This window comes from Atheta coriaria, unplaced genomic scaffold (assembly GCF_025399875.1).
Source record: "Atheta coriaria isolate IRGN ID8LTWV9N9 unplaced genomic scaffold, Caltech_Dcor_3.1 hic_scaffold_6_pilon, whole genome shotgun sequence".
Taxonomy (NCBI): Eukaryota; Metazoa; Arthropoda; class Insecta; order Coleoptera; family Staphylinidae; genus Dalotia; species Dalotia coriaria.
The window spans coordinates 10113770-10127622 of record NW_027045448.1 but is presented as its reverse complement, the minus strand read 5'-3'; the positions used below and the strand labels follow the sequence as shown (position 1 = coordinate 10127622).

The following is a 13853-nucleotide window of genomic DNA, read 5'->3' as shown; positions in this document are numbered from 1 at the left end:
AAAATTACACAAATCTACATACACTGTGAAGCACAATCTTGGCTTTTCCAAATGACTGTGATGTATCTGTTTATGTAAACTGTGTTGTGGTGCGGTAACAAGTAATATATTCTTCATTCAGTTGTACTTTCAGCTGTTGTAGCTCCTCGTAAGTATAAGAGAATGTGTATAGTTGTGTGACACCCATTTAATTAGCTATGTAATAAGGAAAATATGGGCAAAGTTTTTGTGAGGATGATTTGCGTTTCGACATTATGGTCTTTGACGACGATTCCATTGCACACCACCACTGGACTATGTAAATAAGCACAAGGTAGCTGCGGCGGCGGCTGTACATTCATTCCGCACTCGGCGAGCTTATTGCCTGGAAAATACCTTTTTCCACTTCTTTAATGTATTCATTGGCTTCATAATTATTCTCGGGCGTATGCTTCGCGTTTTGCGCGCGCTCCACATGGAAATTTTACACTCGTCGACTTCCTTCGTCGTTCGTTGGCAACACACGAAATATGCGGACCCGAATTACATCCTACCACCGAACACTATTGAGCACTCAAATCGCAGGCGTCGTGAGGCGATGGCGGCAGAGACGCAGCTCATTTTATTGCCGACTGTAAGCGGAAGGAAGAACTTTTGCTTCACTCGTTTTGCAATTAGATTCGTTATTTATTTGACTCGTCGAAGGCGCGCCTCTTGTTCGTGTGTTTGTTTTGTTTCGTGTTCTTGACTCATGGACACACAACGTTTAGCATGCGGAAACGTTTTGATTTAAGAGTAAACAAAAATCAGCAATTGGTTTCTAAAGTGGTGGATCGGGAGTTGGTTTTATTGTCCATCTTGGGGAGGTTTAACTTCTACTTTTAAGTAATGAGTATTAAGGCAATAAGCCAACCAAGCCTTGGGATGGTTTTAGGTTTGTTGAATAAGTAAACAGCGGAATTAATTAATCATTAAATGAAAGTCGCATGCAACGCAACAAGCTCCAGCGGACGCTGCGTTTATTTGATGTAAATATTTGTTGTTAAAAGTTGGAACGCTAAAAATAACTTTTAAACTTTACCACTACACTGGTAAATAGACATTGTTTGATGAGAAACAAACTTCAAGTTCTGAAGATATGCTAGTTATTTATTTTACATGACATGAAGTTGTAATTTGTGTTTATTTTGAATTTCAGTATCGACAGCATCAATTGAAGAGGTCAGAGCATATGCCGGTGACACGGTGGCATTGCCATGTCGTTTGCACACATCACAGTGCGGTGACCTGCACAGCGTTAAATGGTATCGAGATTCGTCGAGGATTTATGTCTTCAGTCAATCCGGCAGCATATCGAGGGCCGAGGGCGACGCGACAGACAGGTCAGTTACACTATAATAAGATTGCATTCTCTGTTCGGATTGTCGGTATTCGCAACCTTATCTCTGCACGCCTGCGGGGACAAATACGAAAGCAGCAGCCCGAACCGCAGCTGCCCCAGATTAGATTTATATAAGTATACAACTTATTGGATTTATCAGGGAGAATCCGTTATATTTCACGCAAATTTAATGTTTATCTGGATTTACGTTGCATTATCGAGACACGTATAAATATTGGAGACGTTTTCAGCGCGTGGGGTGTCCGCATTATACAGCATACAAAAAGAGATTTATCTATCTTGTAATATTCCGGGATTTTTTTGTGCTGTATATGGGTGGATGTGTGCGCATTTCACATAGAGAAGGACATCAAGGCATTTTGTTTTACGTTCTTTTTTCTGTCGTTTGTCGCCTCTGCTGCACTACTAAACGACTATACCGAATCAGCGTTCGCACGCGCGCGTCCACAATATGTGTACGTCTCTGGTGCGTGGCACCCCCAGCTGTTTCGCAGCAGGATCACGAAACAGGATCACACGCGAATACAATGGGGAACTGGTTTGGTGCTGGATGCAGGCTCGTGCCTCCTGGTGGTGGAAGAGCGAGGGCGATAACTTGACGCAATTTACACGAAACACGATGTGTGCACGCGCTGGTTAGGATGAATATATGCCGTAACAGTAACTGTGTTTGGGATTTTGGGGATTGAAATTATTTATGTTGAAAATTTCGAATTAAAATGCGAAACGAAATGAAAACGCGCGCTCGCCCACGCGCACGCCGGCGTAAATTGTTTTATACTCGCGCGCGCGCGAGAAATCTATGCACGCTTTCATCTTTAATTCCACGCCGAGCTTAACTTCATTTATTTCGCGCACATTTCATTAGTGCTATTTATCTCTCTCGATGCCTCGGCATTCGTTTGCTTTTCACCGATCACGTCGGCCAGGCACACTTCAATTTCTAAACACCCCATTCTACCTAATTTAACGCCATGCCTTTGCGACCGAGTGAAAGATTCTATTCTTTGATTTTCGCCCACCTTCTATTCTATTGGCACACGGAGGGTGACATTCAGCACAGGCAGGCGTTGTGTCATTATGACTCCCCGACACGCGCTGCTTACTCCTTTCATTGACCCATCACATCTCGATAAATAGCCGCAGTAAATTGATTAATTAACGATTAATTACTGCACGTGTTTCAAACTGAAAAGCATGCATAATTTTTAATCACGTATGTGAGTATCACAAATGAAATTTTCGGTGCGAATTGAAATATTTCAGTCGCTACAAACTTTTGCAATTTTGCAAACGCTGTAACTGACGCTTACACGGACAAACATTGCGCATGCAACATGCAACGTTAATAAAGTGTATCACACTTTAAATAAAATACAATTTATAAAAATTATTTAAATTTTGCACCAACATCTTGAATATTATGATAGAATTTAAGTAGTAGACTTTGGAAGAGTATGAGCACGAGTAGATTTTGCGTATCTTAATTATTTAATCCCGTAATAAATCCTTGCGTATTTACGAATATTAGTCTTCGTTAACGACCAACCTCGAGAAAATGTAAAACCTTGGAGTCGGCTTTCCTGAGTCCTGACGAAGTGTACACACCAGTCACGAACCACTCGACGCGGATGAAGGATGAATATCCGTGTCACGACTCGCCTTAATTCATAAGAATTAGCATTTCTGCGTTTGTCTTTGCGGGATCTTCTTAGAATTTTCGAGACCAAACATCAAGGATGCCCAAATAATAATTTAGACGTTTCGTTTACTTTGCCACAATTACCAAGATGATGTAATATACGATATACTTTTATTTCTTTGCAAAGCATATCAAGTTTTGTGGGGTTTCAGGTTTCCGGCAAGCGCAAAAAATACAACAACGTGTACCTAGTACGTGAGTGAGTTACAGACGTACGAAATAAACTTCGCACCGAGAATAAAATACAACTTTCAGCGTAAATCAAAAACTAATTCGGCTCGGCGCAAGCTTTTGCGGTTTATTTCGGCACTTCTTGCCGCTCGTTGCACGCCCATTAAGAGCAAGGATCTGGCGTGCGCACACACGCGCGCCACGTGAGAACTCTGTTATGTAACATTCGGTGTTTCTCTAATCTGTCGTAAATTACCGCTAATTTTATGCAAACTTAAATTACCACAACATTTTGCCGCTATCGTCGCCGGCCAAAACTTAAAATTACATTAAAATCTCTCAAATCCTTCGCCCGACGTTTTGCGTCGTCGTTTTTCGCTTTCAACGCACGCTCTCTAAAGCGCAATTGAACTTGCGAGAACGTCTTCACTGCAAAACATAAATTCAGCGAGTAGTTTTATTGTCGCCGCTGCGTTTGTTCTTTGCGCGCTGTTCTTTTTCTTGTTTATTTTTCGGTGCTCGAGATTCGCCTCTCTTGCTGGCTTTAAGTGCCAGTTTTAAGAACATAGCGTTTAAGACTCGGAATCATTCCGGGATTCCATTAAATTGTTAAACCGAATTGAAGTGAATTTATCGATGGCTATCAACGTTTCCACAGCCCTTAAGTACTTTTTACTTTGCCATTGTTACATTAATACTTTTTTCTGCTAGGCGTGTTTCACTAGTTGCAACAAAAATAGCCCTCTCATCTCTTAAGTGGTGAATTGGGAATATGGGGATTATCGAATGCAATTCGCTCGTGAAATTCGTTTCAATTTCACGTTCGTTTTTATATTTGGCGAACTAATTAGGTTGCGGCACTCGACTACTGCTGCAGAGGTGTTTATGTTATAAATTCGTAATTCGCTCGCGCCGTGGCTTGCGCTTAACCAACGTAAATATTTAACCAGGGCCGCCTTAACAAAACACACCAAGCCCGTGTCTTGTGCGGCAGTCACGCACGTGTGTAAGTTTGCAGGGTGGCACGTCCTGATGGAGGCGGACATAATAAGGCTCGCGCTCTAAAACTATCTAACGGCTCCTACACACGATCACTTCTTCGAGCAAGCAACATAGAAATTTAAACACTCCCTTCGAACTTGAAGAATGTTCGTGTATGGGAGCTATAACATTTCAACATTTAGCATGCCTCTTCTAAGGCTTGAAACTTCAAGTGCCGCAGATACCAAAACTCAGGATTACATCCTGTGTTAATAACCTGTGTGCAAACGTAAAGGCTTGTGAAATCAAATACATAAATGATTTTAATAAATCGCTCCCAATTATTCAAAAGGATTTTCGCCAAGATTCCGGTGGCTGGCGCTCAGCTGTCGACAAAACGTTTGGAGCGTTTGCTTTGTAAACAGGATTAAGGGATTTGCGTGATTCATTCGTGAAAAATTATTTGAGTGACAAGCAAATGAGGCGTGCGGAAATTTGTTTCATGCTTGCGTTTTTTTCTTCCTCTTTTCATTACGCTGGCGCTGAGTTTGTGCCAACGATCTTCTTGCAATTTTCGCCGGAATTCTATTTATTTGCTTTTTATCTTAAATGTTTACTTAGGAAGTTATAAATTTCGCCCGAGCCGCGCACGCCATAACATATTTCGCGCATTGATATTCTCATCAGTTCTTCTTCGCGCGGTTTCGGTTCTTGGTTTCGTCGCGCTGAAGTCTTTGGATTTGTAATAACCGAAACGTGCTTGGCTTTTGCAATTAGTTCGGCCGCGCCGCGCACACGACGCACCCTTGCCGTATCGGGTGGTTTTATTTTTTGTGGGCGCGCAACAATACGAAACGATAAAGAACGAAATTAAAGTTGGACCGTTATGATCCCACCTTTTTATTGTTACGAAAATACGCTGGCGTTGGCTCAACCATAAATACGAGAAATCTCATTAGGTTTCAAGCCAGCGGCAAATTCGCCACCAAAGTTAATAAAAATAAAATACGTTTATCGTCTCGTGTAATTCGGGCGGATAATTTTGATGTTTTATTTTTATGAAAGCCAATTTAGGGTGCTATCAAAAATTCCGGTTGATATTTCATTCCATGCATTATAAAAGTGAATTTTTATTGAAAAATGCAAAACCTATGGATTATACTTCATAGCTCTGGGGATAGTGTATGGTGCTCTAAATCGAGGAAGCAGCGGTGTCTAAACTTGAATGTCCAATCGCTCCCGTAACGCCCGCAGGCCCAGTGCATTAATTCCCCGAGTAAATAAATCCCACTTGAGAGATGCGATTGCTATGCAAGCTCGGAGGTAATATTTCTACATGCATACATGAGTGCTGCTGTCGGTGGGGGCAGCAGTCACCGCTCGGTTTCGGATGACCGAAAGCAATTCCCTCATCTTCAATTGCGAGCCATAGCGACATTGGGACCGGTGCTATCAGGTTCGATTCGTACGCACACTAAGCCCGGGCTGGTACGGGGTTTTCACCTCGGGCAACGAAATAAGTTCGCTTTATTTCATTTTTCGATCGAATCGAATCGTCAGTTTGGAACGAACGTACCATCCGTTTTCCAGGCTGATTTATGTCGCGTTATTCTCGACCGCCACGTACAGGTCCATCGGTGGCTGCGGCCCCGTCGCTGGTGGCGCGAGTAACGCGATCCATAAAAATAGCCAGACACGCAAATTGCCCTTTTTCCCGGTCATAAGAGATTTGGAATATCCAAGGATAAAGCACCGCTGTTACATTCGGGAGGCAAAAAACAAGTCTGAGTCGAAATTAGTTTTCTGCCCGTTAAAAAACGTTAAATTTTCCTCCAAGTTTATTATTTGCTAAAACCTTGACTTGAAGGCTTTTGCTAGGCAGTCAAAAGTTGCGCGATTTTGCATATAGCAAAAAGCTCAACTGTGACTATCCGCTTGGAGCAGCGGATCATATTCCAATACGGCATCGATTTGAAATAAATCACGAACGGCGCGCAGAAATTATCCTCGCCGGTCCTCGAGGGACCATAATGATAAGTTGTGCGAAGGAACTTCCGATTTGTTTTTGCCCGGGCACGTCCGCCAGCTCGCCGTCCCGAACCGCCCACGCTAATATTGTTTCACGCTGTCGAACTGGAGAGCGCGCAAAAAAGCGTTCGACGCGATGGTCACACATTCGTTTCCTTCGCGCCTTCCTGATTTAAACGTCGCACTCGTTAGATGGCATATAGGGCATGCGAACGCCCTGAAACGACCCTTTCACTGGTGTGTCGTTCGTCGCCATAGAAATTTTTGACTCCTCGCCGGGGTATTCCTGGAAGCAAAAATCAAACACGAGAGAAAAATCGAGCCGTATGCTGCTGGCTGTCTACTACGTACGTCTATCTCCTTTTTGCTTCTCGAGGCTAAAACTCACGCGCGCCACAATTGCCTTATCGGGTTGCCGGGATGCATGTATTGGTTCTGTGGCGAGTCAGCATGTACCGCATCGCATTCGAGATGCGATTGCGGATCTCGTTCGCTTCTATTCTCACGCGTGGCGCGCAACAAAACGTCCTGAAGGCTCCTTCTCGCTTCTCCCAATAGTGCTCAAAAATTTTGTTCCCAGCGGAGGCGCGTTGTGTAAGACACGACCTGAAATTCCTTTTCCTCCTCCTTCTCTTCAAGATTCCGTCGGCGACGGCGGAAACTACTGAAAAGATTATCGCGCTATCAGAGTATGTTTGTCAGGCGCGATATTGCGTTCTGCACTAAATTGATTAGATCTAATCCCCTGATGAATTTCGTTTTCCTTGTCAAGGCGCACACCGAGTCTTCCCCGCATTGCTCCACGTCAACGAGTTTGACAAATTATGCTGCATTATCATCGCGCACCACCATTCTTACAATATTCCGCATACAAAAACTAATTGTTTCCATAAATATCACAGCCCGATCAAATTGTACCCACTACATAACCAAATAGATACAAAATACCGCAGTACACCAATTTCTCTTAGTTTATTAATCAAACAATCAACGTAATTGATCCACCGGACGAAGCATTCGTTTCTGTGCTGGTGCTTCGTTCAAATCGAACGGCGTGTTTCCCACGCAAACAGGAATAGCATCCTTGTTTTGTGTCGTTTTCGTAGTCGTCGCTTTGTTTATGTTGTGGCTCACGTTCAGATTCGGATTTCAATGTAACGATGGCGGAGGCGCCGGGCGCCCGACCTAAAAATTGTTCGCGCGCTGCTGGGCATTGCTGTATCGCCGTCTGGGGTTTCATAAATAAAAAAAGGTGGGCCCCCTGACGTGGATGGGCTGAATAAATCAAGCGCCATTGTTCACTCGCGCGGTGTTCGCTTGCCGAAACTAACGCCACGAAGTTTGCGAATGTGTAATGGCGGCGTGAACACGTCCTAGGTATTATCGGCTGATGTATCGCATCGTGAATATCGTCCACCTCATCTCCACCTCGGCTTTCATGCAATAATAATCATCGTCCTCTGCAGAATTCTAAATGCAAGCTACGGTCTATATATTGGTAGAGGTAGGATTTCATAAAAGAAGTATTAAATAATTTTAAAATAATTTCAGTAAGATTATTTAATAAAAATAAATAGAATTAAAAATAATCCTAGTTGATTATAATATATAATGAGAAATTTACAGTAAACTTTTTGATTAAAGACATTCTGAGAAATAAATTGAATATATTTTTTATTATTTATTGCAAAACTTTGATTTGGTTCATTTTTTGGCATGAGATTTGAGGAATGGAATTTTCGTCGATTTTTTTTTTGGTTCAGCTTAGAGTGTATAAAAAATAATTCGCTACAAAGTTTCTGATTTACATTTATCATTTTCGGTTTGCATAGAATAGGCAAACGCCTCTGACCGAATTTCGCAAGTTCAAAACTAAATTGCTCTGGCTGACGCGCTGCCGCAAAGTTGTATTAAAAACTTTCGCAGCGCCGGAGCTAATTTATTTTGCTTGTTATTGTTAAATTTATTTATTAAACGATTATCTCCTAAGAGAGCGCGCTCGCCGCGACCACACTTTCCATTGTGTGGCCATTCTTTTTCATTTCGCCGCATGAAATAGTGCGACAGTAGATTATTCAAATTTTATTCATCTGGGCAATCTTTTATGAATTTCTTTTGTCTCCTTCGCTCGTCGTTCGTAAACTTGGACCATTCATCATGCCGTACATCGCGCGCGCGCCGGGTTGTCGTCGTTCGTTTGGCGTCTTGTAGTTGAATATTCTAGGAATATTGTTGAATAGAATGGCGTACAAAACAATTTTAATATGACTTCTTAGATAGTGTTACTTTTTACGTTCTGTCCTGCATTAAAAAGACATCGCGTTATTTTTGTTTTCCGCTGAAAAGTAATATCGTAAAATGCTCGCTCACTTCTCGTTCGGTTAATCGCAAAATCGCAAAATTATTTAGGACGCTAAATTCATTATGTACCCGCCAGAGCTTTTTCGTCTTTTGTCTTGCGAAAAGTCCGGCGTTTTTCGGCGCTTTTTAGGCAGTTGACCAAAATCACATGATATCAGGATAACGTTTCCGCGGCTTTGGTAATTCCTTGGAAACGGTCCAATGCGCGCCGGCACGGACACTTGGCTCTAATTGTGTCCGTAACTCACTGCCGCGTTCAATAAACCTTACCCTTTTCGCGCTGCAAAACCTACATCCGTATGGCCAACTTTAAATTGCGAAAAATTATACTCACACGATAAGAATGTGAATGTCTTCGGGTCGATTACCACTTAACGATGAGATAGCCAGCATTCAATTCCAAGACGAACGTATGTTCGCAGTACAATCATCTATATCTGTTAATTTGACTTTAGTGCTTGCACAAACACGAACATAAACTCGTTGGTGCTGGTGCTAGGAAGTAACGATGGCAGAGGCTCGTCGTCGGTATCATTTCAATTGTAACGAGTCGCTTTCGGACTTGGGACAACTAACCAAGTAAAGGGTTGAATTAGCGTCCGCAACTGCTTGTAACTAACTGCCAGTAAACGACGCGACACGACCGGCCAGAGATCTTTACGGCGCTTTCAGGCTGGGCGACTAGGACTTCTCGGTGCCTAGACGGTTCTGCGTCCTTATCGTTGATTTGACGTTTGTCCGCTCTTCATACGTGTCGTTTCAGAGCATACATCGCACGGCCGGCGACCCTTTTCGGGTCCGGAGCATTGTGCATTCAGTTAAGTCCTTAAGCGCCCACTCCTTAATTAGATTTTCAGAGCGTGAGAGCTTAGTTTTTACACGCGATAAAACGAAATAAGATCTCATATCATGACACCATTACAGGTAGCAATAGAAGGAAAGATTTTTTAGTGTATTTCTACAAATTCCCCATGGTTTTGAATTTAATTCAATTTAAGTTTAGTTGTTTGTGTGTGTATGACCTCATCAGGTCTAAACTATTTTGCAATGTTCACATATGAAGCCAGTACGTAAATTAAACGAATGCCAAAGTCACGACGATTTTAATTTAGTTTCCCATCTGTTTTAATGCGGCCCGCCAGAGTGCAATAGTCCTTTAGCCAACACTCCGTTAGCGTTAAACAAAAGTAACTGTAACTATAGCAGCGGCGGCGGTATCGCTGGCAGGATATGAGAGCGCTGTTTGTCTTGCTTTCAAACCGTCCATCTCACTGAGGATGTAAATAAATTACAGTCCGCGCGCCGGGCGCTACTTCCCTCTCGCCTACACACAACCAACACACCCTTCTTCGCTTCCAGGCTTCTGGCTCCCCAATTCTCTGACCGTGTTTCGGTATCTGGCCGGGTTTTCGTATGCCGCAGCGTTTTGCTCGGCTTGTGTGTGCGCGTCCGATGCGATAGTCGTATTTCCTATAAACTAATGTACTTCACATTTGTAGTGTAGCGCGTAACAAGACTAACATGGACGCTCTTGTTCATGTGCTGTGTGCAACGGAATTTTGAATCTCGACTTGGTATCGTGCGGAATTGCTCGGGTTGAGGCGGGTGGTGGAGTGGGATGTATGGTAACGAAAAGGGGGTCGAGACGAAACACAAATTTCCAATTATTATATAACATATTCATGCAATTCCGAAATGCGGTGGGGTTTCCGTTAAGAGCACCGAACGAACCGTCCTGACCGGTGCTAAACAATCAAACGGAAATTTGCCGTTTCGTTGCCGGGTCTCATTTCCATTTAACGCAATTTACCGTTATTAATTACGGACGTATTAAAGTAAATTTTATTAATGGTGCACCCTATACCGTATTCTTTGCAAGGCATTTTCCTTGCTTAGGTAAATTGCTTTTGTGTATTATTGAAGAATGATTATTTTAAATTTGCAAAATTTGGATTTTAATAAAAGGAACATTTATATTGAAATGAATATTCTTTTTATCATCGTGTTTTCCAATTTGATTCGCACGGTGTCGAACGGGGTTAACTGAGTCATCTCGTTTCGTCTTTCATTTCCTCCTTTCAGCACTACTTTTGTCGGCAGGCAGGAGTGAAGTTGTTGCATCGAGCATTGAGAAATTGTCCTTCTTTGCATTCACAGTTCTTCCCATGACTCTATAATGGAGTGTATAAAAGTAACGAAATCAGTTTTTCGAAAAGGCATTTTCAATGCCTAGCAATCATTAATCTTGCGCATAGTACTTTACTTTCCTCTTCAGCTGGCGCGGGCGCAAAACTTTCCAAGCGCAACGAACACGTATTGTCGTCAACTACTTCGAAATTGCTATTTCCGGTTAACAATATTTTGCTTCGAAATTCAAATGTAGAAATCGATGAAAAACTCATATATTTTCGTATAAATTTTGAACATTATTCGGAATAATTTCGAATGGGTTTAAAAGATTAATTGAATTCATATTGAAGTTGGAATATTGGCTCAGGAAGAAAATTCCAGTGACGATTCTAATGCTACGTCCGGGTTCTGATTTTTTTTCTTCTTCTGCGACGTCATTGCGAGCGCCTCGGCACGATATTTCCATTTATTATGGCACTCGCGAATACAATTTCGTCGCGGCGCTAAATAAAGCGTCACGCTTCAATCCGCGTCCTCGATTCATTCTTCTTAAATTCGCCCACAATGCGACGCCCGAGCGCCCGAAAATCGAAGACACGACACTGGGATAACGGATGAAAGTTTCCACTCTGCGATTGCGACTTTTCAAGCTGGTGGCTTTTGGGCGCCGAAAATAAGCAAAACTTTTGTATTGCATTATTATATAAATGATATAGGTGAATAGAATGAAAAGGTATATTTTTGACAGTTTGCAAAACTGGCGATAAATTGTTGTCTGATAAATTGCTCTTTGATATAACACATCTATTTTTCTTCTTTCCTTTGTTGCTTTAATTCTGACATTTATCGACATGCGTTGATGGGTCGAGGTTGTCACCACTTTGGTACGTCTATTGTAACCGAAGCACCTTGTCCCGACGAGCGCAAACAAGGGCTTCGTATTCGCGGCGCGTCGTCGAACCTCAGGTGCTTTCCAGCCATCGATAACGGCGAGTCGATTAACAGCGTTATAATTATCTTGGAAATATAGCAAAAGCTTTCGCGTATAGTTCCCATACCAGCGCACATGTCCGCACTACATAATGCGACTGTGGATGAGGGCTGTGTAACGGCTTATTAGTTTGTCGACGCTTTTACGTTTGATCCCTATCGGGTTACAATTTATACACACCGACACGACATGGTCGTAATAGAATCTTGATAGGTCCTTGAAACTAAAACAAACACGTTTGGTTGCGGTCTCTGGCCTCGTGTTTTCTTTCCGTTTGGCTAATTTCCAAGCCTGTAACTTATAATTATGAACTGAAAATAGTTTAATAGTTTCCTAACTGTGTAACTATGTACCTAGTTTCTAATTGTAATTAACTTTCATTAAGTGTTGAGCGTTTGTCAAAGTTTTAACGACAATGGAATGAATTTTTGCGATAGAGAATTTTGACGCGTTCAAAATAATCTATTTGAACTTGATGTGAAACTGTTTGGTTTGTTGCGTCGACATCAGTTTGATGAACGACGCATCGTGCCCATAATGCACGATTCCGTGTCACTGCCAGCGGAAATAAATCTATCAGCGTCCTCCTAATCCCAATTCCACAATTCGTTTACCAATCGTTCGTTTATTTTTCTAGCTGTTTGCTGGCAAAGATAGGATCAAAAGTGATTGTTAAATTTACGCATCAAAGGAAGGGCTAGGGCATGCTCCCATCATACTTTTGCGAGTATTTTTGTTTTATTACGTTTCCAACCGGAAAGCATATTGCGCGCCCGCGCGCCGGATTTGCGTTATCGCACACAAGCGACGACGAGCGACATGCGGCGGGCGCAAAATGAATAAAGCCCCCCCAACACGAACATTGCGAGCAATTTTCACGCACTCGAAATTTGCTCCGCGACAGACATGCAAAAAATTGATGCAACACAATTGTGCGGAAATCGCGGAAAGCTTCTTACCTACAATCAAGTTTATGCTCGGGTGTCTTGCATTGTGCACCGCAGCACAGACGCGTTGTGTTGTGGTGATTTTCCTCCATCAAAATACCTAAATCCCTCGATGGCTTAGCAATGCTTTTTTTTCGACTCGGGGCTACGCTCCGCGAGCGTTTTTCGTTGTTCGGTTCATTCGTCTTTCCGGAAACCCGGGCAACCGCCGTTTGTACCACTAAGCAGCTTTAAAAGCGTAGAATTCCGTGGCTCATCAATTGTGGGGTATAATATTAAATTTTATTTCACAACAACCAAAAACAAAACAAATTTAAATTGAATAACTAATGTGCCAGAGTCAGTCATTGATTTTTCTTATGATATCGTCTGAAGTTGGCTTTGTGATGATGGCAATCTCGTAGGTGGTTGATTTACTCAGCCCCATAAACAAGCCTATCGTCAAACCCGTCGTCGACAGGACGATTTGCGGTCGGCTAGCCGGCGATTAATATTTATAAAGATCGAGGCGAGGATGCGAGCCGTGGAAGGCACTGTTTTATATATTAAGTAAGTGCCCTGGTTTATGGCTTTCAATTATTTAGAGAGTTTATGTTGATGCGAATCTGCGGCGGTAACAAAATCTCCCCCACACTGCCGCCGCCCAGTCACCCGCGGGGACCTGTGCCTAGGGGTGAGCCCCGGGATTGGAACGCGCGCAATTCCGAATCGAATCGTGCGTATCCCCCTCGAACGCGTTCTCATTCGCCCGGAGATAATTATCCTGCTGACTGGAAATTTATTAATTGACGGGTCATTTCGGAAACGCCGCCTCCGCGTTATTAATTATTGAATCCCTGTTTGCCGATGGCTGATGGATACGACTTGTGCTGTGTGCTTTTTTTTCGCGCTTCATGAAAGTTTATCTCGTTTTTCGCCTTGCGCCGACCGCACGCATCATCGATTTGCAGGACCTCGCAATTTGTGCGCGCCTCGTTTGCCGGTATAAATCTGATGGATCGATTACGTTTATCGTAGCTATTGGACATTATCACGTTCTTTGCACTTCAATTTCGGATATTCATTTTTGCAAAAATTCAGGGGCGGCGATTTTATTTCGAAATGAACAATTAAAATATTGAAAGATATTCATTTATTTTACCGGTTAAGCAATAAATAGTA

General features: G+C 42.6%; 1 protein-coding gene across 10 annotated transcripts in view; it reads left to right on the top strand.

Annotated features, from left to right (window-relative positions):
• Window positions 1-13853, top strand: part of nrm (neuromusculin) — a 158208-nt gene that overhangs the window by 86638 nt on the left and 57717 nt on the right. For 9 of the 10 annotated variants that reach the window (XM_065304491.1, XM_065304482.1, XM_065304492.1 and 6 more), the window contains exon 2: window positions 1178-1361. In XM_065304491.1, coding sequence (XP_065160563.1) covers window positions 1178-1361 — 184 coding nt within the window. Of the gene's footprint in view, window positions 1-123; window positions 149-1177; window positions 1362-13853 lie in introns of those variants that run through there. The other variant, XM_065304486.1, reaches the window with a different exon arrangement.